The 27,074-nt window shown below is 38.4% G+C and overlaps 1 protein-coding gene across 1 annotated transcript; it reads left to right on the top strand.

Annotated features, from left to right (window-relative positions):
- The first annotated feature begins 247 nt into the window (after nt 1-247).
- On the top strand, nt 248-22,393 carry LOC116267250 (histidinol-phosphate aminotransferase, chloroplastic-like). The gene is made up of 9 exons (XM_031648876.2): nt 248-663; nt 1,910-1,993; nt 2,177-2,331; nt 2,445-2,542; nt 2,787-2,895; nt 3,153-3,310; nt 12,905-13,047; nt 13,141-13,281; nt 22,064-22,393. The coding sequence occupies exons 1-9, from the start codon at nt 352-354 to the stop codon at nt 22,193-22,195; spliced, it is 1,332 nt and encodes a 443-aa protein (XP_031504736.1). The 5' UTR covers nt 248-351; the 3' UTR covers nt 22,196-22,393.
- The last annotated feature ends 4,681 nt before the right edge of the window (nt 22,394-27,074 follow it).

Raw genomic sequence — 27,074 nt, forward strand, 5'->3', positions numbered from 1 at the left:
TTCTCAAAACTTGCAATTTCAAGCGTTTTGCAGTTTTAGATCTAAAGATGAGCAGAACTTTGGTAAATTGAATATGATGATGACTTGCACTTCGGTTATATTTCCTCAAAAAGGAATATCAGATCCGTTTAAGAATGTGATTTGCTAATCTGCCTCATGACGACGATGACATCACTCTAGTGAATCGAATATTGTCGAATCGGACCGTATTTAACTTCCAAGCGATTCACCGGACCCGGCTGTTTCAGTGCTCCAGTCTACCAAATTCTCTGCGAGTCTGCTGTTCTCCTCCTGCAAGACGGCGGCGGCGGAGCTCAAGGAAGAGGTAGAAGAGCGGCCGCCGGAGTTTTCATGGATGTTACGAGAGCCTTCTCCGGAGCTGCGTCGTCTGCCTTCTTTATCTCTCCTTCGACTTTTACCAGCAGACGACGAGGCTCCTCGGGAATGATATCCCCTCCTTTTTCTTCTTCCGCTTCCTCGCCACCATCGTCGACGTCTTCTCGTTCCGCCGAGAAACTTGGACCTATCCGTGCCGCGACGCCATCGGCTGCCATTTCTCTCCAGGAGGAAGGGGGGAAGAGGGTCGGAGGAGTGAGTGGAGATTCCTTCATTCGTCCCCACTTGAGGAGGTTGTCCCCTTATCAGCCCATACTTCCTTTCGAGGTACTTTTAGCGTGTCTCCGCTTTAGTTTCTTGCTTTCATCTCACGCTTCAATTAGCAGAAATCCCAAGAATCATTATTGTTGCTGTTTTAACCTCACAGTAATGGCGAACACGTCCTCATTTTTTTTTTTCGTAAACAGCTCTAAATCACACATTATTTGCTATTACTTGGACTTGAATAGAACAAACTGGGCGATAGATACCGTTACAGAAACATGCACAAAAAATTCTTCCAATTCTCCTTTTCAAAATTCCATCTAAATTTCAAATTTGAGTATATTTTTTGTAATTTGAAGTTATTTTGTGAAGTCCAGGGTTTTGATTATTCTCACACAATGAGAACCCGAAACATGGGCGTTTATTAGCAATGTCAGATGATCATTCATTCTGAAATACGAGCTGCTAAGCTAGATAATTAGTCATCATGATAACTAGCCCTTGGAAGCTTTGTTTACTTTTTTCATTTTAAGTAGCATCTCCTTCTTCCTCTCCCGTCAAGGGTACTGGTCAGTTATTGGTTTGGTAGATGTATACTCAAAATAAAACATGCTATGAGAAGAATCTAAACGTTCTTCCTCAGTTTACATCGCTAGAGACATCGGATCATGTCAAGAAATCTTCTTTCTCATGAGAAAAAACTTGTCTTCGAACATGGAAAAGATGCCTAATGTACTGGTGGCGAGTGACCAATCTTCTTTCTATGAGAAAAAACGTGTCTTCGAACGTGGAAAAGATGCCTAATATACTGTGGCGAGTGACCCTATTGGTTCATTGAGAGTATCCTTTTTGCGTTTCTTTTGGTGGAAATTGGCACATATGTTTAAATAACAGAAAATGACAATTTAGTATCACTAAGAAGTTTTAATTGAAATCATAGTAAAAGCTGGTACATATGTTTATATTAACGCTATCATTTTAATCTGAATGCAAATCAAAGGGTCCACAGAGACCAAGTTTTCTTCATATGCTCCTAAGTGCCTGGACCAATTTCAATTTGAGACATCAAAATATATGAGATTGTGCTTACTATATGGGTTCATTCTTTACCAGTTATTTGACTTAGTCTTAAGTTAGACAGGAAAAAAATTTCAGCATCACATATGTTTCCACGTACGGCATTTAGAATTGTTCAATTCTGTTGTGTAGTAGTCTTACTTCAACCTAAATCTCATGTTAGTGCACAAGTATTCACTAGTCAATTCTTTTTTTTTTTCATGTTAATATTTTCTGTGCATTCAATATATAGGTGCTGTCATCCCGTCTTGGGAGGAAGCCAGAGGATATTACTAAGCTTGATGCAAATGAAAACCCCTATGGCCCACCTCCTGAGGTAATCAAAAGTTTCCTTTTTTCTTCTTATCCTGCATCCTTGTATAGCAGATTGGAAATTTGCATTGGGTCACTGCAAAAAAGATGGATTCGTACAATACTTCCATGTATAAAAAATTCTTGTGGATTTTCTGTTCCATTATTTTTGGAAGTTGATAATGTTATGTAACCAAATTGTGATTAGGTGCTTCAAGCTTTGGCCACACTGAAGTTTCCATATATTTACCCTGATCCTGAGAGCCGTCGTTTATGTGCTGCACTTTCTGAAGATTCAGGCCTTGGTGCTGATTACATTCTTGCAGGCTGTGGTGCAGATGAGCTAATTGATTTAATCATGCGGTATAATGCAGCGCTGTGTTGAATCTTTTCACTTTCTCACAGAAAATGCTAGCAGCTCCCATCTTATCTTCTGATTTCTTCTTTCCCTTTTTCCATCATATCCAATAAGGCAGTTGTGTTCTTGATCCTGGTGACAAAATTGTAGACTGCCCTCCAACTTTTACCATGTATGAATTTGATGCTGCAGTTAATGGGGCACTTGTGATAAAGGGTAAGACAACGATCTTCCGTGTTTGAGTTCTCTATTATGTGCTCTTGATCAAGATCAACTTTCTGGTATCGTTAAACTAGATATTTCTGCAAATTGTTTGGAACCTTATCATCACGCAGCACTTTGTTTCTCAAATTCTCTGTGATAGTCCCTGATTTGATCTATTTCTTCCTTTTATGGAAGGTGAATCCGATTTTTCTGCTCTTCTGATTTGCTTGGCTTGCATCTTGTGACCCCCATCCAGTACCAAGAAAACCAGATTTTAGCCTGGACATTCCTGGCATTATCGATGTTGTGGAGCAGGAGAAACCCAAATGCATATTCCTAACTTCACCAAACAATCCTGATGGCAGGTGATTTTTTCAAATTTTCACTTCCATATGCTTTTCCATGGGCTGGAAAATATATGTTGCGTAAATTACACCTTTAAGTAGTGCTGCTGTTACTTCTTTCCAAGTGCACATGTGCTTTAATTGTACCACTGAAAATTACGGTTTTCACTCATTGTTGGGGTTAACAGTGTGACACTGACAATGCTTTCTTTCTCTCTGTCTCTCTCTCTCCCCCCCCCCCCCCCCCCCCCCCCCTCTCTCTCTCTTTCTCTATGCAGTATCATCAATGATGAAGACCTCATGCACATCCTCGGGCTGCCTATACTGGTTGTGTTGGATGAGGCATATGTGGAGTTCTCTGGGATGGAATCAAGAATGGCATGGGTAAAAGAATACGAAAATTTAATTGTACTTCGTACATTTAGCAAAAGAGCTGGTAAATGAGAAGTTATAATTACCTATTATTTCTGAATACCTAATATTTTTTGGCTGCTACAGTAGATTCATTTCAGGATTTGAAGTTGAAATTTGAATGCTCAACTTTTTTGTGGGTATGATTGGCAACATTGATTTTTTGGATTTGGCTTCCTTTATGCTGTAGTAGCACTTTCTTAAACTTAATGTGGGTTGACTTTATGGAGGCTCAATCGTTGCATCTGTTGTCCTCCTGTTCTTGTAATAATATATGATTCTACAGTTTCTGTGCTATAATTTCTGTATATCATTGTGCTGGTATCAAATCCATTCACATGAGTGCAGGTGAGCAAGAGAGTGTGTGTGTGTGTATATATGTATATAACAATATGTACTAAAAACTACCAATTCTGATAATCCTAACTTGTATCTCTATCTCTCTCTTCTTTTTTACTATACGAAATCTAGTTTGAGGAGGGTGTAAATCTAATCCGTATGTGGAAAAATCAAGATAAAACTTGACATTATGGTCAAGAATATTGGAAAAATTAGAATCTGAAAAAAAATCTATTGATGAACCAGAAAAAAAAAAGCTTGAAAGAAGCTTACATTCAAGTGCGACAACAGTCCCTTATTTATAATAGAAAGCATAAAGAGATGAGAGAGGAAGCTAGCTGTTGGCCTAGCTCCAACAGCTCTAAATGGAGCTGTTGGAATCGCCTATGGCTAGCAGACTGGTCTTTGACCAGTCAATCCAAAAATAGCAAATTAAAAATAATAAAAACATAAAAGAAAAAAGTTTCAAAAATATGTCAAGAAACATGTACAAAAAAAGTATATACATATACAAGATTATATAGCTGTATTAGAGATATGATACTGCTATCTAACACGCGCACCACACCCCACTATGTTGCGTGGACAAGTAAAAAAAGATTGTCGGTGCCTAGCTGTGTCAGACATCAACACTGACACTTGCCAACACTTCTAAAATACTCCATTTTAGTATCCAGCAGGCGTCTCTTGTTTCCTTCTTCTCTTTTCTTTACTCCCTTCCTGGCACTTCTCCTTTTCTTTTCCTCTCCTTTTTCCCCCTCTTTTTTTTTAACTCAACTCACTTTTTCTGTCTTTCTCTCTCCCCAGCTCTCTCTCGTCATTTAAAAAGGATGACAAAGGGTTTATTGTCCATTTGAAAAGGACAACAGGGGTTCTGCTCTCTCTCCCTCACCCTCTCTTTGCACCGCAAGGATGATAGGAGTTTATCATGCTTTAAACGAAGATGGCCAGGGGTCACCATTTTAAAACATTTATTTGACTTTACTTTATCTAATCAAACTTCTAATTAGACTAAACCTATGTCACATAAGTACAGGTACGGGTGCCGGTATGACTATCGGTGCTGGTACGGGCATGGACCATTTTCAAAAAACTTTGGTGCGGGGGTACGACCGTACACACACACACACACACACACACACACACACACATATATAAATTACAAATAATAATATCATATCCATAAATCATGATCCAAAATTTATAGATACTATCATACTACTAAACAAAGTATGGAAGTAATTAACATACAAAATATATCAACTTTCTCGATTCTCTTTAGTCGCATCATCAAGACTAGAAGGAACAACAGGTTTTGTAAGGTCCATATTAAGAGCATGCAAATTATGTTCCCCTTCAAGTTCCACGTCAATGTCCTCTGAATTAACATCCTAATACTTGGATGATCCTAAACTACAACTTGCAACAAAATGACAATATGATTTAACTTTTAGTCAATATTAACATTAAACAACCAATATAATATACATATGTATACATATCATAGATAAAAAATAAAGAAATACCTGTAATCATCTGAAGTACGTGAAAGTAAGCGTAGGTTGGAGTGGACATAAACTAAATCTTCTGCTCGCTTACTAGTTAGCTTATTTCTCTTGATGTTGTGAATTTGAGAATAAGTGCTCCAGTTTCTTTAAGAGGTTGCAGGTTGAGATAACAACTTCAACGCAAGTTGTTGGAGATTTGGTGTTGATGCTCTAAACATAACCACCAATTAACAGGATCTTCTTCATCTTTTGCCATTGGAACTTGTAATGAATCACTTCTTCCACCAGCGAAACTCGCAAACTCATTATTTATTATCTTCAACCGATGAGAATAAGAAAATAGTCTTTCCAAACATATCTCCCTATTGTTTGATATTTCTGGATCTCGATTAGGAGGAACACGACCAGTACCTCCTGCCAACCATGTTTGTTTGTCCATAATATTTGGGATTTAAGGAGTGTACCATTCAATGCAAAGAGTTATTGCTTCTATTCTATCTTAGTAAAATTTTATGAACATGATCGAAAAACTCAAAATCATCAACTGCAACATTCTTCTTCTCATGTCTAAAAATGATGTTTTGAATTTTTTCAATCATGTTATCCCACATATCATAAACTCTATGATGCATGGGCCTTTCTTTATCAACTTCTCTCAACATCTACCAAATAGGCTTTGTAAACGGCAGAAAATATGTAATCTTATCCCACCATTCATCATCTAAAATACATTTTTTAGTTTCTTGAGCCTTCACCAATGTCATCACTCCGATAAAACTCCCAATCATTGTTAGTCACCATAAGTGTTAATGCATGTTTCACCTGCTTTATTCTTTCCATCATTACAATAATGGATGCAAAACGAGTCTTTGCTACCTTCAACGATTTCAAATCAGAATGCCTATTAAATATAGCAAGAGCATTGTGGTGGTTTACAACAAATTTTTTAATGTTTCTAACATATGCTCAAACTCCTCAATCCATGAACACAATTTAAGAGTGTTTGTATCTTCTTTTGATGGGTTGCAAACACTTTTAAGTGCTAGATTTATATTGTGTGCCACACATGGAGTCCAGAATATGTGACTATACTTGGGATCACTTCCCAAATTCAACCCTGCTCGTTGGCAATCTGAAGCATTATCAGTAATAATTTGCACAACATTGTCTTCACCCATTTCTTCGATGACTTCTATAAATAGCCCTTTTAAATAGTCAATATCTTTATACTCCCCAGATGCATCAAGCGAATAAGCAATAAAATTTATCAGTGGCCGTCTTTGTATATCAGTCCACCCGTCAAAAACAATAGAAACTCCATATCGTGTCCATGATTTTTTTTTTTTAATAATTTTTCGATGTTTGCCTTCTCTTCTTCAAGAATTACTATTCTCAACTTCTTTGAACTCGGGGGTACATAACCAACCAAACTGCTATTAGCCAAACCTATAACAACATCTTTCCAATAAGGACTTCTGGTTACATTAAAAGGGAGTGAACTTGCAAAAAAGAACCTTCCAATCCTTCTATTCATCTTTGCCCTTCCCATATTCCCATATTTTTGAATGCTTGTGCTAATGTTTTGGTAAGTTCAGTGGCAATGTTTATTTTTCTTTTCTTTGAAGCATCTTCACCTTTTTCAATAACATAAAGAGGAACAAATAGTTCACTTGACTTGGCTGAAGATTTTTCGTCTTAGCTGCGTCTTGTTCTTTTTTCAATTGCTTCATCGATTCTTTGCTAATTTCTTCACAGTCTAATTTTGTGGCCTTTGATATGCAATAAATGTGCCTTGCAACACGTATAAGAGCCAATAAAATGTTTATGACAGAATTTGCAAGAAAAAATTATATTCCCACCACCACCACTAGCTTTTCCTAATTCATTCACATAGTACCAAAGAGGCTGAGCTGAATCCATTTCTACTGCAGCAGCAGTATTAACACTACTACTGCTGCTTGCCATATTTCCACTTCCACTTGTAGGCATCGCTCCTTTTCCTTTATCAACCATTACAACTTATGTCTGAAAAGCAAAAGACTATAAGTCTATAACTGATAAGGTGATAACTGAAAATATATATCAACAATTCAAGCAGGTAAAAAAATAATCAGATGATATGCCAGAAAACAGTGCAACCACACATGGAAGAAAAACACAAAAAAACAGACGATCTACCAAACAGATGGAAATCGTGTTATTGGAAGAAAGAGCTCGCAGACCTTCGTCACTCTTGCTCATGACAAGCCACTTTGAACAAATTTCGATTGAGAAAATTGCAAAACGAAGAGCAGCTAGCTAAAAGGAGGAAGGGAAAAACTGGAAAAGTCAATCACAACAGGGTAAAAGGGGAGTAAGAAAAATGATAACGAAGAGGAAACAAGATATCTCCAAACATCATTTTCCTTTATTAACACAACAACAACCCCAAAATATACATTCTTATGCATTAACAGAAGAACGGAAGAACATAGCTCGATCAACCGGTCAAGAATGACTAGAAAGGCACATATGAGAAAATAGAAGAACAAAAACGAAGAAAGGAGCTCGATCTTCACAAAACAAACGAAAGATCCTTCAGATGAAACCAATCACTGCATCGAAAAACCCTAAAAACCAAGCAAAACCAAAAGAACGAGCTCGCCGAAGAGGAAGAAGCAGAACTGTCGAGGTGAATCGCCATTTGCCGCTTGTTGTTCTCTGCTCGCCGATCGCCACTCGCTGTTCGCCTCCCGTCGTCGGTCTCTATCGGTGAAGACAAAGTGAAGAAGAACTGTCAAGATTTTGATGGGTTTCGATATTTTTAACGTGAAAAATGTAAAAAACGTTAAAATGTAAAACACTTTAAAAACCAAAAGCGGACAATTTTGGACTCGGTCAACTTTGACCGAGTCCGAAAATGGTCAGATTCGACCTTGGGTACGTTGACCATACCCGGTACGGTCAACGGCATACCCGAGCTGCACCTGATGCGGCACCCGTACCGGTACGATACTGGTACGGTGCGGTACCCGTGTTACATAGGACTAAACTTTAAAGTAACCTTAATATAAAAAAATCTTTACAAACGGAGGTTTTGGGGTGGGGGGTTGAATGAGAAGAGAGATAAGAGATAGAAGTCAGGTTGAAAGGATCTAACATATATATATATATATATATATATATATATATATATATTGGTTATGAAATATGTGGGCTGAGAAAATATGAAGACTATGTGAATTAATTAGGAGTTGGCTGTGTATCTTGATCGATGGCTCACAAGATGCTATATGTGGAGAACTTAGACTTAGACTTTGAAAAACCAACTTTATGCGTTACATACTATGAAGTTATGAACCAATGTTATCACTGGCGTAGCGTATCGCGTATTGGTTGGGCCGACCTATACGCCGTATCGTAACTTATCGTAAAATTAATTTTTTATTTTTAAAAAAATATTAAAAAATCATAAAAAATTCCAAAAAATCATAAAAATTCCAAAAAAAATCTGAAAAAACAAGTAAAAATCAGAAAAAAATCAAGAAAAATGTATTTAAAGGAACATTCATCATTCATGTATACGATTATGAAGTATGAAGTATGAACTATGACAATATGAACTATGAAGTATGAACTATGAACAACACATTCCAAAATAAGAAATCAGACATTCAAAATAACATAATAAGCAGCTGAAGAGAATTCGATTACATCACAATTCATAAGTTCAAAAGTGAAAACATATAGTTATCAATCATGATTGATTCAAGTTTCAACAACAATCCTCGTCAGTCGTCATTTTCATCATCATCTTCGTGATCATCTTCATTTTCTTCATTAAGTGCTTCTATCCCCTTTGTTGGAAATGGAATGTCACCAACATTCCATTGCTCTCTACCCTCTCCTTCTTCAATAATCTCTGCTACTCCTTCAAGGTTCAAAAAATCAGGATCGTCCTCAATGTCATCAAGTATTACAGATTGTTCTTCTTCAAGCTTCTTTCTCCAAGCTTCCCACCGTCCCGAGACTCCCCACAACAAGAAATAAAGCTTCTTCATAGGCAAATCTTGATGCAAATGGAGAAAATCTCTCCCTCCCACGTCTCTTGCAGTGTTTAGAAACAATAGAAGAGAGAGAGAGGAGCGTAGGTTTTAAAAAAAGATGCAAAAAAGGGGCCGTCGGGCCTCTTTTTCATTTTTACCCCGTATCGTACGATACGGGCGATATGCGTGTAATACGCACGCGTATCGTGCGTATAACATGTATCGTATCGTTTTTGTTCATACGGACGATACGTATCGTACGATACGCTTCCGTATCGTACGATACAGATAACATTGCTATGAACAATTAAAGGTTGACTCACACAAACACATTATATGCGCAAATACAACATAAATGTACACATTTTATGAAAAACATGAGCCATATTAAGTTATTAACCATCCACTATTAAAAGATGCAACTACAGTGTATCCCTTGCACACTTGAGTCACGTGTGGCAGCCCATTCGGAGCACCTATTTAGCGTAGTACCAATCCATACGTCATTCTATGATCACATATAAATGTTTTATGTTCTTGAAGTAGTCTTCAGGGAGAAAATTTACAAGGAGAAGAAAAATATTTTTATTTGGTGGTCACATCAGGATGTCCAATGGAAGCTAAAAAAATCAGGGTGATTCAGTGATGCTCTATTATCATTTTGATGAACTTTAAAGAGAGAATTTTTCTGGATAAGAATCGGTTTTGGACTTTGTTTGAGGATATGCTTTTGTCTCTACTTCTCTGTTAAAAATTTTCTGTTGTTATTTTCTAAGTGGATGGGTTGTACCTCAGACAAGAAAGACTGTGAATGCATTTCCTGTTCTTACCTTTTCAGATTTAATAATGTAAATGACTTTAGCACAACATCACGAGCTATAGCTTACTGCTTATTTCCTGGTTTTGATATATTGTCATATTATCAATGTTGTACTAGGAATCAAAGTGCTGTTCTAGATCGAGCTAGGGATCCTGGTATCGATGGGTGATATCACAGAGACCTTGGAGAAAGGATGCATGAAACTATCACAAAGAACCATATCCCAGTTGGTTGCTGCTTTCTCCAAGGAGCACTTAAATGGATAACCAATGACACGGAATAAGTGGCCAGTGGCCAACTTCTTCACTTAGTGAGAAACTCAGTATTGTTTCCATTATCTAGACACATAATGTATTAAACTATGTCACATGGGTGCGGGGCTACGGGTACGGACACGGCAATTTTCAAATTTTTTGGATACACGGATACAACAAATTTTATATTCTAAAAAATGATAAAATGAAAAAAAAAACATTAAATTAATAGTTCACTCTTACAATCTCAATGTCATAAGAAAGTCTCAAACAAAAACATTGTTCGTCACAAAACATTGTTTATCATCATTCTATTCATTGTCAATGCCCAAATCGTTCTCCTCTTCTTTCACAATAGAAGATGTTCATGGAATAGAAGGTTCTTCGAATCTTGAATTAACAACTTCAAGTTCATTGTCTTCTTCTAAGTTAAAGTCCTCAACATTCATGCCCCAATTTTAGTTTCTCCTTCCCTACATGACAAAAGAAATTTTAATTATTATGGTATTAGCGAGTAAGAAGAGAAACATCTAAAACAATAAAATATACATATTTACCTATATTCTTCTTTGTTTCGTGATAGAAGTCGAAGGTTAGAATCCACATAAACTAGATCTTCTGCATGTTTGCTTGTGAGATTATTTCGTTTTATAGTGTGGATTTGTGAATATATACTCCAGTTTATCTCACAGCATGAAGATGTAGCAGGTTGAACTAGCAATCTGAAAGCAAGGTATTGAAGAGTAGGATAAGCATGTCCATGTTTAATCCACCAAGATATAGGTGGATAATCATCTTTATCTACAGTTGCACATAGATCTTCTCCAATTCCTGTAGAAAACCTTGCAAATTCATCATGAGCTCCGCGATGTTGATGATAAAAGTCCTATTTAGACATGCCAATATGTTTTATGATAATTCTGGATCCATATGTGGTGGGGTTCTTCCAATACTTTGTGCAGGCCACTTTTTTCCATAATATTTAGGATTCAATGAATGTGATATGCATTGAAGATGATTGCTACTTTTATCCCATCTTGCAATCAATATTTTATGCACATGATAAAAAAAATGCTGAATCTTCAAGTGCAATATTTTTTTTCTCATGCTTAAAAATGACCTCTTGGGTTTTTTCAATCATAGTGTCCCACATCTCATAAACACAATGCAACATTGAATTATCACAATCTCCCAAATAAGCTCTGTGAATGCAAGAAAATAAAGATTCTATCCCACCACTTGTCTTCAAGAATCAGTCTTTTGATTGCTTGAGCTTTGTCATCATCATCAGATAGAAATTCCAATCATCATCAGTCACCATACTGATCAATGCACTTTTAACCCTTTTTATCATTTTGACCATAACAATTAAAGATGCAAAACGTGTCTCTGCAACTCTTAACAATTTTAGATCAGAATGGTTGTTATAAATGGAAAGTGCATGTTGATGATTTACTATGAAATTTTTGATGTTCCTCACATCATTTTCTAATTCTTTAATCCATGAACATAATTCATAACCATGAGGATCTTTCTCTTTACTTGGTGGATTGCATATACTCTTTAGAGCCAAATTTAAGTTACGGACTGCACAAGGAGTCCAAAAGATATGAGAGTAATCATGTTCTATCGCAATTCCAGTTGCTCTGCATACATGTGCATTGTCCGTAATTATTTGAACAACCTTATCTTTCCCCACTTCTTCAATTATTTTCATGAACAATCCTTTCAAATACTCAACACTTTTGTATTCACCAGATGCATCTATTGCTTTCAAGAGAATTGGTCCATTTGCTGAAGTTGCAATGAAATTAATAAGAGGGTGCCTTTGCAAATCTGTCCAGCCATCAAAAACAATAGAAACTCCGTGTTGCTCCCAAGTTAACTTTTGATACTCTAACGATTTGTTCACTTGAGTCTTTTGTTGTTCTAGTAGTACAATGAGAAGCCTTTCAGAACTAGGGGGAACATACCCAGACAAGTTATGATTTTCAATATATGAAACCAAATCTCTCCAATATGGACTTCTAGCTACATTAAATGGTGTGCAATTATCATAAAAAAATGTCGCCACTTTTAGATCTAATTCTCACCATCCTTATATACTAAATGACTCCTTAATTGATTTCTGGTTCTGAGTAACATCAACAACTTTTCTTTTTTTAAGACCGTCCTTAACATCATCATTTAAAATTGAAGCAATGTCAATATAACCGGATGATGTCGTGCCTTGAAAGATTAGAATCTGAAAATGTTGCTAAAGAAACATATAGTGTAAATAAGGGAATTTTTTTTTATATAGTGTAAGAGCTTGACATCGGGTGCATTTTTTGGTTTGGATCGGGTCTGACCCAGACCCGATCCAAACCATATCCACCCCATATCCCATATTTGTACTCCCATGTCGGCATATCGACATGGGTACATGGGCTAAACCCACGTATCCGTGTGTCGTAGGTATTAAAGGACTGCAGATTCAATATCACAATTGTAATTCTTTCCATATAGTGTAATACCTGTCATTTTGCACATTTGATGGAAAGCTTCGCAGACTTCTCCTCTTAATATTTGGGATGCAACACTGAATTGTTGCTACTTTGGTAGCATGTTTGTAGAGGTGAAAGAAAGTTTAGCACTTCATCTGTTATGACACATATATTGAACTTGTAACAGGTCTAGCTGGACTTCGTGTGGGTTATGGGGCATTCCCTCTTTCTATTATTGAATACCTTCGACGTGCAAAACAACCATATAATGTTTCTGTGGCTGCTGAAGTGGCTGCTTGTGCAGCATTGAATAACCCTGGTTACTTAGAGGTGGGCTTTTATTAGTAATATGATCAAATATCTGCTATATAGAGTACAATAACTTAAAATATTCACATCTACTATGGACTTTCTATACTGCAGAAGGTGAAACATGCACTAGTGGCAGAAAGAGAGCGACTGTATAACCTTCTATCTGAAGTGCCATTTTTGAAGCCCTATCCAAGCCATTCTAATTTCATTCTCTGTGAAGTGACTGGCGGAAGAGATCCCAAAAAACTCAAGGTACCATTTTGTTTTTGTTTTTTGTTTTTCTGAAGGGAGTGAACTTAAGAAAAACTAGTATATATTGTGTGTTTATTAGCTTTTCATTTGAAGCTCTTCCTGTTAAAAAATTCTTACATCCTTAGACTGCCTCATTTTCATGATTAACTTGTTGCTTCACCATGGATAACTGTCTGTATGAACTATGAACTGCATAACTTGGATTTCCTTATTAAGTACATCATTCACTTTTTTTCTGTATCACTGACGAGAACTACCAGTTTGAAGGTTTTAATTTGGTTATATTGGTTAGTTTTTGTGCATACATACTTTTACTGTTTCCTAATTAACTGAACTTACTAAATAGATGTTTACTTTTAACCTATTAAAAAGCTATGTAAGATGGGTATGTGATAATATATATATATATATATAGGTCAGGGATAAAAACCTGACCCATTGATTTTTTTGTTCAAAAAATTAATTGAAATACAATATAAACATCTTATTATATTTATAAAAACTATTTTGATATAAAACATGCTTTGATTTGAGTTGTTTTAATGAAAAGTGTTGATTTTTTTATTATCATGCCATGGGGGCCATTAAAGTCTAACAAATGATGAACTTAGTATATTGCATCAAGCATTCTTAAGATCTTATCAATAAGGTTATGTTAGAATATGTTGTTGTGGGAACCGGGTCCATATCTGGACCCGGTTCTAGGGGGCGCGGGTACCGAGGCGGGCTCGGTACCCTAGGCGGCTTCTCCTCTCTCCCTCTATATATTGTCACTTATGTGTAAGTGTTGTATTAAGTGGAATAACATTTTCTCTCTCCTAGGGTTGCGGTTGTGCACCTAGGTTAGAGCTTCTCCGTGGTTTTTCACCTCTCTTTGAGGTTTTCCACGTATATTGTGTGTTCCTTCTCTTTCTCTCCATCTTGGTGTGTGTTTCTACATGGTATCAGAGCCAACGCGTGAGAGATCGTTGGTGTGATCGTCGTGTTTCCGCCGTTTTTTTTGCCGCTGCTGTTTCCTCCGTTTTTTTTCTCTGCCGCTGCTGCGCCGTCGCTCTCTGCTGCGCCGCCGCCGTCCAGCGCTGCCAGCTGCGCCGCCACCGTCCAGCACTGCCAGCGGCGCCGCCATCGTTCGGCGCGGTTGTTCTCTGCTGCGTTGCCGTTGTCCATCACTGCCGCTGCCCACTTCAGCGCCGCCGTCGTCCCGCGCCACTGCTGCCCATCGCCGTCGCCGTCCATCGTTCCCAGCGCCGCCCAGGAACGTCGCCGCCTGCCTTCCGTAGCCGCTGCCTCATTCCCGTCGCCTCTGCCTAGTTCTCGCCGCTGTGCCTCTTGTTGCTGTGTGCGTGTTTGTGATGGCAGACGCGATGGGGACTCAAAAAGATGCTGTTCTTGACGCGGGCAGCGCTTCCAAGACTGAGAACGTGCCGATCCAGGTCACCTCCATCCGTCTGACCAAGGACAATTACCTATCTTGGTCGGCCGCTCTCGAGATTGGGATTACTAGCCGTGGGCGTCTCTCTTACATCACTGGCGACAAACCTGCGCCCATCAAATCTGATCCTCATTGGGCAACGTGGGCGTTGGAGGACAGCCAAGTGAAGGTATGGATTATCAGCTCCGTGTCCTCCGATATCCAGCCCCTCATTCTGCGGAAGCCGACCTCTTTTGATATGTGGACTGTGCTTGCGAAGATGTATGGTCGCAAGAAGAGACATCTGCGTACCTATCAGATTAAACGCAGTATTTACTCCCTGACACAGGGTGATTTGTCTGTTGCTGCCTTCTATGCTGCCCTGAAGACCAAATGGGAGGAGCTAGATTATCATGTGACTGATGAGTGGAAGTGCGGTTCAGATCATTCCCTCTACTGGGAAAAGGAATGGATGGACCGTACGTTTTTGTTTCTGGGAGGCCTGCGGGATGAATTTGAGTCTATTCGTAGTCAGATTCTTAATGGTGATGAAATTCCGGGGATAGAGGAAGTATATGCCCGAGTTGAGTCTGAAGAACAACGTCGCCAGGTGATGCATCTTGACACCGGTCATGGCCCTTCTGCCTTTGTCAGCCGTGCCTCTGGGACTGGGCAGCGTCCTGCCCGGCATTGCACTCATTGCAACAAGTTGGGGCATTCGGTGGATTTCTGTTGGGATCTTCATCCCGAGAAGAGACTGGTCAGAGGTCGTCCTCCCTCTGGCAAGCGTAGCCCTTCTGTGTCTGATTCCAGTCAGAGCAATTCTTCTAGTGGTGCAAAGTCCAAGCTGTCCCCTGCTCAACTCAAGGAGCTACAGGCGTACATCAGCCGCCTATCTACTACCCCTGAGGAGCCCTCCACGTCTGAAGGGGCTCAGCTAGCCCAAGCCCTCGTTGCCTCGACTGATCAAGGTAACCCTTCTCTTGGTGATTGGATTGTTGATAGTGGAGCCACTCACCACATGACAGGGGACTCTGAACTCTTTCAAGAATATCAACTTTCCTCTGGCAAGCAACGCGTGTCTATGGCAGATGGGTCTTCTATCTCTGTGGCTGGGAAAGGGAGCTTGTCCCTGTTGAACAAATACCGTCTCCACAATGCCTTGCATGTTCCAAATATTCCTGTGAACCTACTCTCTGTCAGCAGTATTACTAAAGAATTAAACTGTAATCTGATTTTCTCTGCTGATCACTGTTCTCTGCAGGACTTGGTGACGGGGAAGAAGATTGGGATTGGTTCGGTTACTGATGGGCTCTACAGATTGCCGGTACAAGTTGCTTCAGCATTGATTTCTGCCATGAGTGGTCACTTGTCTGGTGTGAATGATAGATCTACTGTTCTGCGATGGCACGAGCGTCTTGGACATCTCCCATTTCAGTTAATAAAGAAGTTGTTTTCTCATTTGTTTGCTTCTGTTTCCATTGACTCCTTCGCTTGTGAAGTGTGTCAATTGGCTAAACATGTCAGGGCTTCGTACCCTATCTCATTGAATAAAACCACTCATCCGTTTGCCTTAGTTCATTCCGATGTTTGGGGTCCTTCTGGAGTACCCACGTGTGGTGGTTGTCACTATTTTTTGACGCTTATTGATGATTACTCTAGATGTACGTTCGTGTACTTATTGCGAGACCGTAGTCAGGTTCCAGCAGTTGTGAAAAACTTTGTTGCCTTTGTTGAGACTCAATTCCATACAACTGTTCAAGCTTTCCGTACGGACAATGCTAGGGAATATGTCTCTCAATCCCTTGATGATTTCTTGAAAGGCAAGGGTATTGTTCATGAAACCTCTTGTAGTTATACCCCTCCTCAAAATGGTATAGCTGAACGTAAAAATCGTCACCTTTTGAATGTTACCCGGGCCATTATGTTCCAACGCCATGTCCCGAAGCGGTACTGGGGTGATGCACTTCTCACTAGTGCACACCTCATTAACCGTATGCCTACTAGGGTGTTGGATGGTCAGTCTCCTTATTCTACCCTGTGGCCCACTCAGAATCCGTGGCCTCTTACTCCTCGTGTCTTTGGGTGCAGTTGTTTTGTGCATAATCATAGCCCTACTCTCAAAAAGCTTGATCCCCGGTCTATTAAAGGAGTTTTCTTGGGGTACTCTTTCACTCAGAAGGGGTACAAATGTGTGGATCCCACTACTTCCAAAGTGTATGTTTCGAAGGATGTCACATTTCATGAACATGAGTCGTATTTTCCGGTGAATCCTCTTCAGGAGGAGTGTATTGGGCACAAAGGGGAAGAGTATTCCTCTAATCAGCTGATTCAGTTTATGGAGTTTTTGGACTACAAAGTTAGTCCCAGTGTGATCGACACTGATTCAGTTTATGGAGTTTTTGGACTACAAAGTTAGTCCCAGTGTGATTGACACGGTCACGGTCAGTAATGAGAAGGGCAGTTATATGGAAGGGGTCACGGTGGATGCTCAGCCCACTGTTGCCAGGGATCACTTGTTTGGCCAGGTTTATGTCAGAAAGGAGAAAGCTACAGTGGAAGATGTTGGTGATGAGGATAGAACCAATCCCAATCCCGTGATCTCCCTGGATGACCCAAGTCCATCGAATGGAGAGCTCCCCATTGCTTTGCGCAAAGGCACCAGGTCATGTACTTCTCACCCTATTCAGAGATTTGTTTCTTATGCTAAGCTCAGTACAAATTACAAATGTTTTATCACAACCTTATCCAAAGTTGTTATTCCCAGGTCGGTGGATGATGCTAAGGATGATCCCAAGTGGTTACATGCTATGACGGAGGAGATGGGTGCGTTAGCTAAGAACAAAACATGGGAAGTGGTTGATATCCCTAAAGGGACACACTTAGTTGGCTCTAAGTGGGTGTACAACGTGAAGTATAAACCTGATGGCAATGTAGATCGATATAAAGCTCGTCTGGTTGCAAAGGGGTTCAGCCAGAAGTATGGGATTGACTATCTTGAGACCTTTGCCCCTGTTGCAAAGTTGAAGACCGTGAGGGTTATTCTTGCTCTTGCTGTGCACAGGAAGTGGCGCATGGACCAGCTTGATGTTAAAAATGCATTCTTGAACGGCCATCTGGAGGAAGAAGTCTATATGAGCATGCCTCCCGGGTATGTTCAAGAGGGAAAATGTTGTCACCTCAAGAAAGCTTTGTATGGCTTGAAGCAGTCGCCGAGAGCTTGGTTTGAGAGACTAAGGATCGTTATGAAGTCTACTGGGTACAAGCAAGGAAATGGAGATCATACCCTATTCATAAAGCAGAGAGATGGTCTGGTGAGTCTTCTCCTTGTCTACGTTGATGATATGATTGTCACTGGCAGTGATGAGGAAGAAAACAGGAAGATGAAGGAGAGATTAGCTAAAGAATTCGACCTCAAGGATCTGGGTAAACTGAGATACTTTCTGGGGATAGAGATTGCTCGATCAGAGACAGGGCTGGTTATGAATCAAAGGAAGTACACTCTTGACTTACTAAAGGAGACAGGTAAACTTGGTTGTAGGCCCTATCTTACTCCTATGGAATCGGGGACTAAGATAAGTATCAAGACAGGCACTATTCTGGATGAGGAAGGAAAAGGGCGATATCAGAGGCTAGTAGGTAAGCTTATCTATCTTACTCTAACTCGCCCTGATATCACGTATGCGGTAAATGTGCTAAGTCAATTTATGCATGCTCCCACGGATTGTCACTGGAAGAGTGCAGAAAGAGTATTGGGATATCTAAAGAATGACCCAGGAAAAGGACTGCTGTATACTCGACAAGACAAACTTACTATTGAGGGCTACTCAGATGCAGATTGGGCAGGTTGCACTGACACAAGGAGGTCCACTACAGGGTATTGTATCTTTCTTGGAGGTAACCTAGTTGTTTGGAGAAGCAAGAGGCAAGAAGTGTGTTCGAGGTCTAGTGCTGAGGCTGAGTACAGGGCTGTTGCAATGGGAGTTACAGAGATGCTGTGGCTGAAGATCCTTTTGACTGATATTGGTGTGGAACTGAAAGATAAAATGAAGATGTACTGTGACAACAAGTCTGCGATTAATCTTGCCAATAATCCAGTTCTACATGACATGACCAAACATGTGGAGATTGACCGTCACTTTATCCGGGAACGCATTGACTCAAAGGAGCTGATTCTGCCATATATGAAGTCTGAAGATCAAGTTGCAGACGTCCTAACTAAAGGGCTTTGTACTTCTTCATTCGAAAAGAATGTTAGCAAGCTTGGCATGTTTGACATGTATGCCAAGCTTGAGGGGGAGTGTTAGAATATGTTGTTGTGGGAACCGGGTCCATATCTGGACCCGGTTCTAGGGGGCACGGGTACCGAGGCGGGCTCGGTACCCTAGGCGGCTTCTCCTCTCTCCCTCTATATATTGTCACTTATGTGTAAGTGTTGTATTAAGTGGAATAACATTTTCTCTCTCCTAGGGTTGCGGTTGTGCACCTAGGTTAGAGCTTCTCCGTGGTTTTTCACCTCTCTTTGAGGTTTTCCACGTATATTGTGTGTTCCTTCTCTTTCTCTCCATCTTGGTGTGTGTTTCTACAGGTTAGATTAAAAAAAAAAAAAAAACACTTCAAAAATCAAATGGTCTGTTTTCTATCCCTAACCTAGGTGTCTGGTTTTTACCTTCTATATAAAGAGAGAGAGAGGAAGAGAGAGAGGGTTCCTGAATGCTGACTCTAGAATATCTAGACATTCTGAGGCATCAAATTTGGGCTGTCCGATTGTAAATTGAATGGCCTAGATCACCCTCCCTCTCCCTCTCTCTCCCCTTGAGTCTCTCTCTCTCTCCCCCCTCTTCTTGCAATGGCAGATTTGTGCTGGCTCTGCCCCTACTGCAATGGTAGTGGTGGAGCCAACAGGGTGCCCTTGCCTCTACTCTTCGTGGGTAGAGGAGGTACCTCTACTCATGCTGGGTAGAGGAAAGGGGAGGGGGCAGGAGTCGTCCCCCTTGCTGCCCGATGGTGGTGCTTATGGGACCCCCTTTCTTTTGTTCCTCACGATGGAGGAAGGGGGAGGAGGAACCCCTCCTCACCAGCAGGTGGCAGGTATGCAATTGCCAGGCTGCCGCTGGCAGGCGGTGGGGGGGAAGGGGTTCCTTCTTCTCCCTTCCTCCAACATTCTAGATGATGGAAAACAAATAAAAAAAATTATAATATTCATAGGCCATCCATATTTTTGATGGACGGCCTGGATTTGATATCCTGAGATGTCATGGGGGAGTTGGAGTTACGGTTCAGTTTTCCTACATATATGTACTGCCGAATAGTTGTCAGATAGCTACAATTTAAAAATTCATTGTTAAAAGAACCATAAATTATTGCTAATCATAAACCATTGCTGTATCATAAACCATCACTAATGCCAATTTAGTGACGGTCTTTTAGTAATAATTTTTTTGAATTTTTACCATCAAGCTGGTAGGATTAAATCATAGTGGCAAAAAACGTTTTTTTTGGAAAAAAACATGAAAATAACGTGTTAAATTTATGATATAATACATACTAGTTTTTCATTTCTTGTATTTTTACCTAACATTTTTATTAATTCAGAGATTTTCTTGAGAACCCAAAAAAACAACCTTGCTGATAAATACCTGAAAAAAATCTTGTCGATAAAAACCCGAGAACAATAGTTGTCTCAATGTTATTAAGTTGCAATCAGTTGGCCAACTACCTGGTTTGTGTTTGCTTCTAAGATGGTGGCGGACCAGCAACTCAAATGTGACCACGAAGGCTCAGCCAGGAAACATCAACCACAAAGAAATTTTTGTGAAATTGGAACCAAGAGTTGATTATTGAAGGTTAATGTCTATGTATATAGAAGCTGGATTCGTCCCTCTCACAGCATGCACCCCGATGCATGCATTAGGGGCACACACATGATTAAAGGCTGCCCGATGAAATGCATCGAGTGGCCTTGAGGGATCCCTCTGGGATCCAGCTTCTCTCTCTTTCTCTCTCTCTCTCTCTCTCTCTCTCTCTCCATATATATATATATATATATGTATATATATATGTATATGTATATATATATCACTTGGATTCTTCTGTTCAGATGTCTGCCTTTTGATCGATTAAATTGCTTCATACAAATCCAATGATATTGATGGATGTGGAATCTCCAGAAGTATAAGATTTAAGAAAAGATAAAACGGAAGTACTGAATTGGATTCCAAACTACCTCAAGATTAATAGTTTTGGATCATAAAATCTTATCTGAACATTGGGAAACCATTTTATTCCTACACTTGTAAATGTTTCACATCATCTATGTGGTCAGATTCTTAGATGGCCCAAATTAAAAAGGGGAAAATCTTGGAACTCTCAGATGGCCCAAATGATGGACAACTGAATCCAGAACCACATATATTAAAAGGCTACTGGAACACGAGAACTCATCAGGGACCACAGTGAGCTATTCAATTAACTTGATCAGACATATAATTAAGTTTCTAACCGTCCAAATAAAGTCAAATTGTTGCCATCTAATTTTTTGAGAAATTTGAGTTTACATGTCAGATTATTTGGAGTACCATTCTCATATTCCTTCTTCTCATATTTCAGGAGCTTTATTGTTTGCATGCGATCTAGTTCAATCTATGATTCAAGTTATGATGTGTTAAATGTCAAAGAACCTGCAGTCATTTTTTTTTTTCTGACAGAAAACACCTGCATTTTCTTAAACCTATGAAGATTGACATATTTACAGCTGTTGAGTTTTGTATCACCAATTGCGCCAGATTCTGATGGTTCAAAATCTACAGTAAAACCTGACAAGATAGAAAAACTAGAAAAAATACCTGCTGGGTCAGTCACACATGGAAACTGATTGACAAATACCAATTCCTCCCTTCTCCAAAGAGGGACACATACACAAACATGCAGACAATGTTTTCTCATTCCTAGTTATAGAATTGGCCTAGTGAAAAGTAATTTTTTGAGGTCATATTTCATAACAATGACCACATGGATGTGATCTTCATGTCTGAAAACCTAAGGATTGACATAAAATCAACTTTTTTCGGTGTGCAGCTTTATGATGGTTTCTGCATTGTGAGTTCACTTGGAAAATTCAAAAAATTTAGCAGGGTTCTCTTTCCTTTGAAGATTGTTCTCAACCTTTTGTTGTTGCTGAAATGCAGTTGCTTTACTTTGCACATCAACTATGGGTTTGTGTTTTTTTTTTCCTTCTTATAAATGACCAATGTGTTGAATATAGTTGTATTTCATACAAAAACTTGTGTCATTGATCTGTGGAACCACCAATAACGTTGGTGTCCCTCAAAATTCTATATTCCACTGACCTGTCTACCACTTCACTTTCAGGAAGACCTTGTGAAAATGGGTGTGATGATACGACACTACAGCAACAAAGAATTGCAAAGTTATGTACGAATCTCTGTTGGAAAGCCTGAACACACCGACATCCTTATGAAGTGTCTCCAACTCTTGACTTGACTGTAGTATGTGCCTTTTGGAGCAGAATGTAGATGCAGTTTCCTGCTGATATGTTGGGATAATAAAAGGTTAAAAGTTTAGTTGCTGTATGCATGTGGCAGCTAGAGAAATGGTTGGTCACTGTCCCCAATCTGTTAGCACATTTGGTTTGTATAAGATTTATCATTGCCAATCTTCTGATGAATTATCTTGAGGATACTTCTGGCACACTTGACGATGTTTCCATTCAAAGTGTTCCAGGGCTAACTTAAGTTGGCATCTCAAGGTACGTGTCCGTAAGATATTATTAAGCATCAAAGGTTTCAGAATGAGATATCTGAATTATAACGTTCGCATAATTTATATGCATTGCCCATAAGAGATACCAATAACGTATAGTAAGGCCAAAAAGTATGGTACGTCAATTAATATTCATGATCACGAGGATATGCATTGCCCATAAGAGATACCAATAACGTATAGTAAGGCCAAAAAGTATGGTACGTCAATTAATATTCATGATCACGAGGATGTTTCACGAGCGGTTGATGGTGATGACATACAATATGTTGTAGAATAAGTTGGTGGCACCCTTGTTTGCAAAATTCGAAGTTTCCAGAATCGGGTTTTCTGATACTCATTCTCATAAAGTGCTGTGCTTCCATATTGTCTGAGGTACCAATGACAGCTAGTGAATCCAGAAAGCTCTGGGTGTCTTCAACTTCAGGAACGTTTGATAAAGCCCCTTGAGCGTATAGTACTTGCATACTTAATATAGATTTCTTGAGATGTCATTGTTACTTTTGTCTGTACCTGTTTTTTCTTGACCTGTCTATCACTTCACTTTCAGGAAGACCTTGTGAAAATGGGTGTGATGATACGACACTACAGCAACAAACAATTGCAAAGTTATGTACGAACCTCTGTTGGAAAGCCTGAACACACCGACATCCTTATGAAGTGTCTCCAACTCTTGACTTGACTGTAGTATGTGCCTTTTGGAGCAGAATGTAGATGCAGTTTCCTGCTGATATGTTAGGATAATAAAAGGTTAAAAGTTTAGTTGCTGTATGCATGTGGCAGCTAGAGAAATGGTTGGTCACTGTCCCCAATCTGTTAGCACATTTGGTTTGTATAAGATTTATCATTGCCGATCTTCTGATGAATTATCCTGAGGATACTTCTGGCACACTTGACGATGTTTCCATTCAAAGTGTTCCAGGGCTAACTTAAGTTGGCATCTCAAGGTACGTGTCCGTAAGATATTATTAAGCATCAAAGGTTTCAGAATTAGATTTCTGAATTATAACGTTCGCATAATTTATATGCATTGCCCATAAGAGATACCAATAACGTATAGTAAGGCCAAAAAGTATGGTACGTCAATTAATATTCATGATCACGAGGATGTTTCACGAGCGGTTGATGGTGATGACATACAATATGTTGTAGAATAAGTTGGTGGCACCCTTGTTTTCAAAATTCGAAGTTTCCAGAATCGGGTTTTCTGATACTCATTCTCATAAAGTGCTGTGCTGCCATATTGTCTGAGGTACCAATGACAGCTAGTGAATCCAAAAAGCTCCGGGTGTCTTCAACATCAGGAACGTTTGATAATGCCCCTTGAGCGTACAGTACTTGCATACTTAATATAGATTTCTTGAGATGTCATTGTTACTTTTGTCTGTGCCTGTTTTTTCTATATTTAGTGGGGAAAATTCGATCCAAAACCCTTGTGTGAGTAATAGTAGAAAAAAGCTTCTAAGTCCAACTTTTGGTTTTCACAAAAATTTGGAGACGAAACGCGACATGTGTTATATATATATATATATATATATATATATATATATATATATATATATATATATATATAAAACATCAATATTACAAAATATCATGATGATTAGACTTTATTGCTGTATTTTGAAACTATTGGCAACAAGATTTTTTGGTGATATTGCAATTTTTTTTTCATCATTTTAAAAATACATTTTAATTCTTTCATTTCTTTAAACATGTAAAATTTTTATCGATATTTCAGTAAAAAAATGTCGAAACCTCATAATTTTATATGCATTCCTATTTATTTCTTGAAGGTTTTAATTTTTTTAATCCCAAAAATTCTGTTAGAAAAATGAACTGTCAAACCTCGTCAATAGTTATATTTGTTACCATGAATGTCGATTCCATTAAGTGCAACGACCCAATGCATTCCACCTTCTACTACCATTTGATTTCTAGTGATCAAATGGCCAAAAATCAGGGCTGCACATGAGCCGAGGCGAGCTTAATGAATACAGTACTCAATATTCATTTTCTCCTTTGTTTTCTTTCAGTAATTTAACAAAGATCAATAGCCAAGACAATTTTTTATGGATCTAACAATTAAAGGTATACTATTTTATATTATATTATATTATATATATATATATATATATATATATATATATATATATATATATATATATATATATATACACAGGGACACACACACACACAAAATTGATAGCTCCCAAAACCTTATGTGCCAAAATAGATGAGAATCATATGAGCCATCACTTTTAAATAGATCACATGGTGTAAATTAAGTTAAAAAAATTAGAAACCAGATGTGTTTTCAAGAAACAAAAATATTGATAGGAGGAAAAAATCAGTTTCTTTAATAGAGATCTCTTTCCTTCTTTTGAGAGGTATATCCATCTCCTGAAAATACAGTTAGTTTCTATTTTTTCAACTTATCTCCACTACTTATCTCATTAAAATAGATTCTCCTATAATTTACATCTAATATGGTATATAAGGGTCTAGTAGTTATCAAATTATCTCTCTCTCTCTCTCTCTCTCTCTCTCTCTCTCTCTCTCTATATATATATATATATATATATATATATATAGACACAGACAAAATTTTGCGTAACATTAAAATCCTTTAAAACCGTTGCTAAAAACACCTTGTCACAAAAGCATAGGCAACAGTTTATGGTGTAACAATAGTTTATATTGTTCTTAATGATAGATTGAAATATTTAGTCATCTGTTAGCTAGCAGATTTCAACCTTGTTAGATGCTAAATATTGTCGGATGACTTAAGCTTAAAAATTTATCATTAAAAAATATTACTGTATTGGCATTAGTGATGGTTTATGGTACGGCAATAGTCTATGCTTTAGCAATATTGGCATTAGTGATGGTTTGTGGTCCTTTTATACATATACTTTCAAATTTCAGACATTGACCAACTATCCAACATTTAGCGATATTGACTTTTCCTATAGACATATATATAGGAAAACAGGGGGGCTACCAAACTCACATATATCGGACTTAATGAGAATAATTTATAATGTTGATTTCTAGGAAATCAGACGGTAGAGATGAAGTCCAAATATAAAAGCTAAATTGTTTTTCAAGAGTCTAAAATGTCCCTTGATGATGCATAAAATGGATCATCTTTTATTGTATTTTCTTATGCATTCATCCATAAATCACATGCTTAGCACAGTTCGAATATCAAGAATTGCCATCTCAAATTATATACATTTCAAGGATAAATAGGGACAAAATATTGTGGTTTCTATGTTTTGAAGCAAATTCACTGTAGAAGCAGATCTAGATTCAGTTCCAAAGGCTAAAACAAGTCAACTCATGGATGCAAAGTTGAATCAAGATCCAAACACACCATTGATGAAGATTTTATAGTTACATTATAGGCTAAATCAATGTTCTATATAATATATAAGTATATGTAGTCGTTTTTGGGTTCATCAACTTTGAGAAGTTTATGTAGTGTCTTAGAATAAGGCTTTAACTAAATTTGGAAAAGTATCACATGCCCTTTAGCTGCCGGTCTCTAGGATTTTTCAAGGAGATTGTTGGGTTGGATCCCCTCTATGTCTAACACAAAAGACAAAAATCAGGACATCATCAGTTTCACCAACAAATTCACCAGCTTTTTTTGTCATAACAAGCATTGCAGCTAAGTTGGTCATAACATTGCATCAATAATTGTCATGTAATAAGTTTCACCATAAAATAGACCAGAATCTATTTTCTATGTTAAAGGCACAAGCAGTCGTGCTCTAATTCATATTAACGTGAATTTCAAAGGTAGCAGATCTAATTGTTGGCCTCAAGGATTGAATACATGCTTGGTTGCCAAAATGACTGAAATACCAATGGATGTAAAAGTGAAATCCCTCACATCTAAGGTCAAAATGGAAAGGTGAAAAAACAAACCACCTTTCCAAAATGTTAAACCCCTTACAAAGTGAGCTGGTGGCTTGTGAAGGGTCACACTGAGTTCACTGGTTGGGCCCTACTCTCCACCGCACTCTAAATTTCGAACTTTAGTGATGCAGACGTTGAGTTAAATTTCAGGGTTTCACTTAACCACCTCAACTTTTATTATCATTCTAATATCTTCTTGCTTTTCTTGTTCCCCTGATTTCTGTACTTTCCATAATTAACCACAAAATAACATACCAATTCCAAAATGCTAAGGAAATAAATAATATCCGAACATATACAAACATTATTAGAGATTTGACAAGAATCTTCAAAGTAGGAAAAGAAAATTTCTGCGCCTTGAGTGCACCATGTCCCTCTATGAGATGCATTGAATCATTTTGGACATTGATGACATGGTGCATTCTAGGATCTAGCAGGCCAATGCTCCTGATTTTCACATTCACATCACATGGCAATGAATAACTTGTACTTACATGGTTTACAGGTCGGGACTTGTGATGCTGATGCTGAAGAAACCGTATAATCAACAAAACCTATACAATAGTTACCAACTAAACAGAAATCAATGAATCTCATACCCAAAATTTCTTCCCCATTTTATTCAGTCAGGTATTAATATCTCTATATCAACGTTGCTATGCTTTCTGCCACA

Source organism: Nymphaea colorata, chromosome 13 (genome assembly GCF_008831285.2).
Source record: "Nymphaea colorata isolate Beijing-Zhang1983 chromosome 13, ASM883128v2, whole genome shotgun sequence".
NCBI classification, from domain to species: domain Eukaryota; kingdom Viridiplantae; phylum Streptophyta; class Magnoliopsida; order Nymphaeales; family Nymphaeaceae; genus Nymphaea; species Nymphaea colorata.

Excerpts from the sequence above, each read along its gene's own strand:
- LOC116267250 (XM_031648876.2), top strand. The coding sequence starts at position 352 with ATGGATGTTACGAGAGCCTTCTCCGGAGCTGCGTCGTCTGCCTTCTTT. Across the intron at positions 1,994-2,176 it reads CCTATGGCCCACCTCCTGAG|GTGCTTCAAGCTTTGGCCAC; the intron begins GTAATCAAAAGT and ends AATTGTGATTAG. Across the intron at positions 2,896-3,152 it reads CCAAACAATCCTGATGGCAG|TATCATCAATGATGAAGACC; the intron begins GTGATTTTTTCA and ends TTCTCTATGCAG.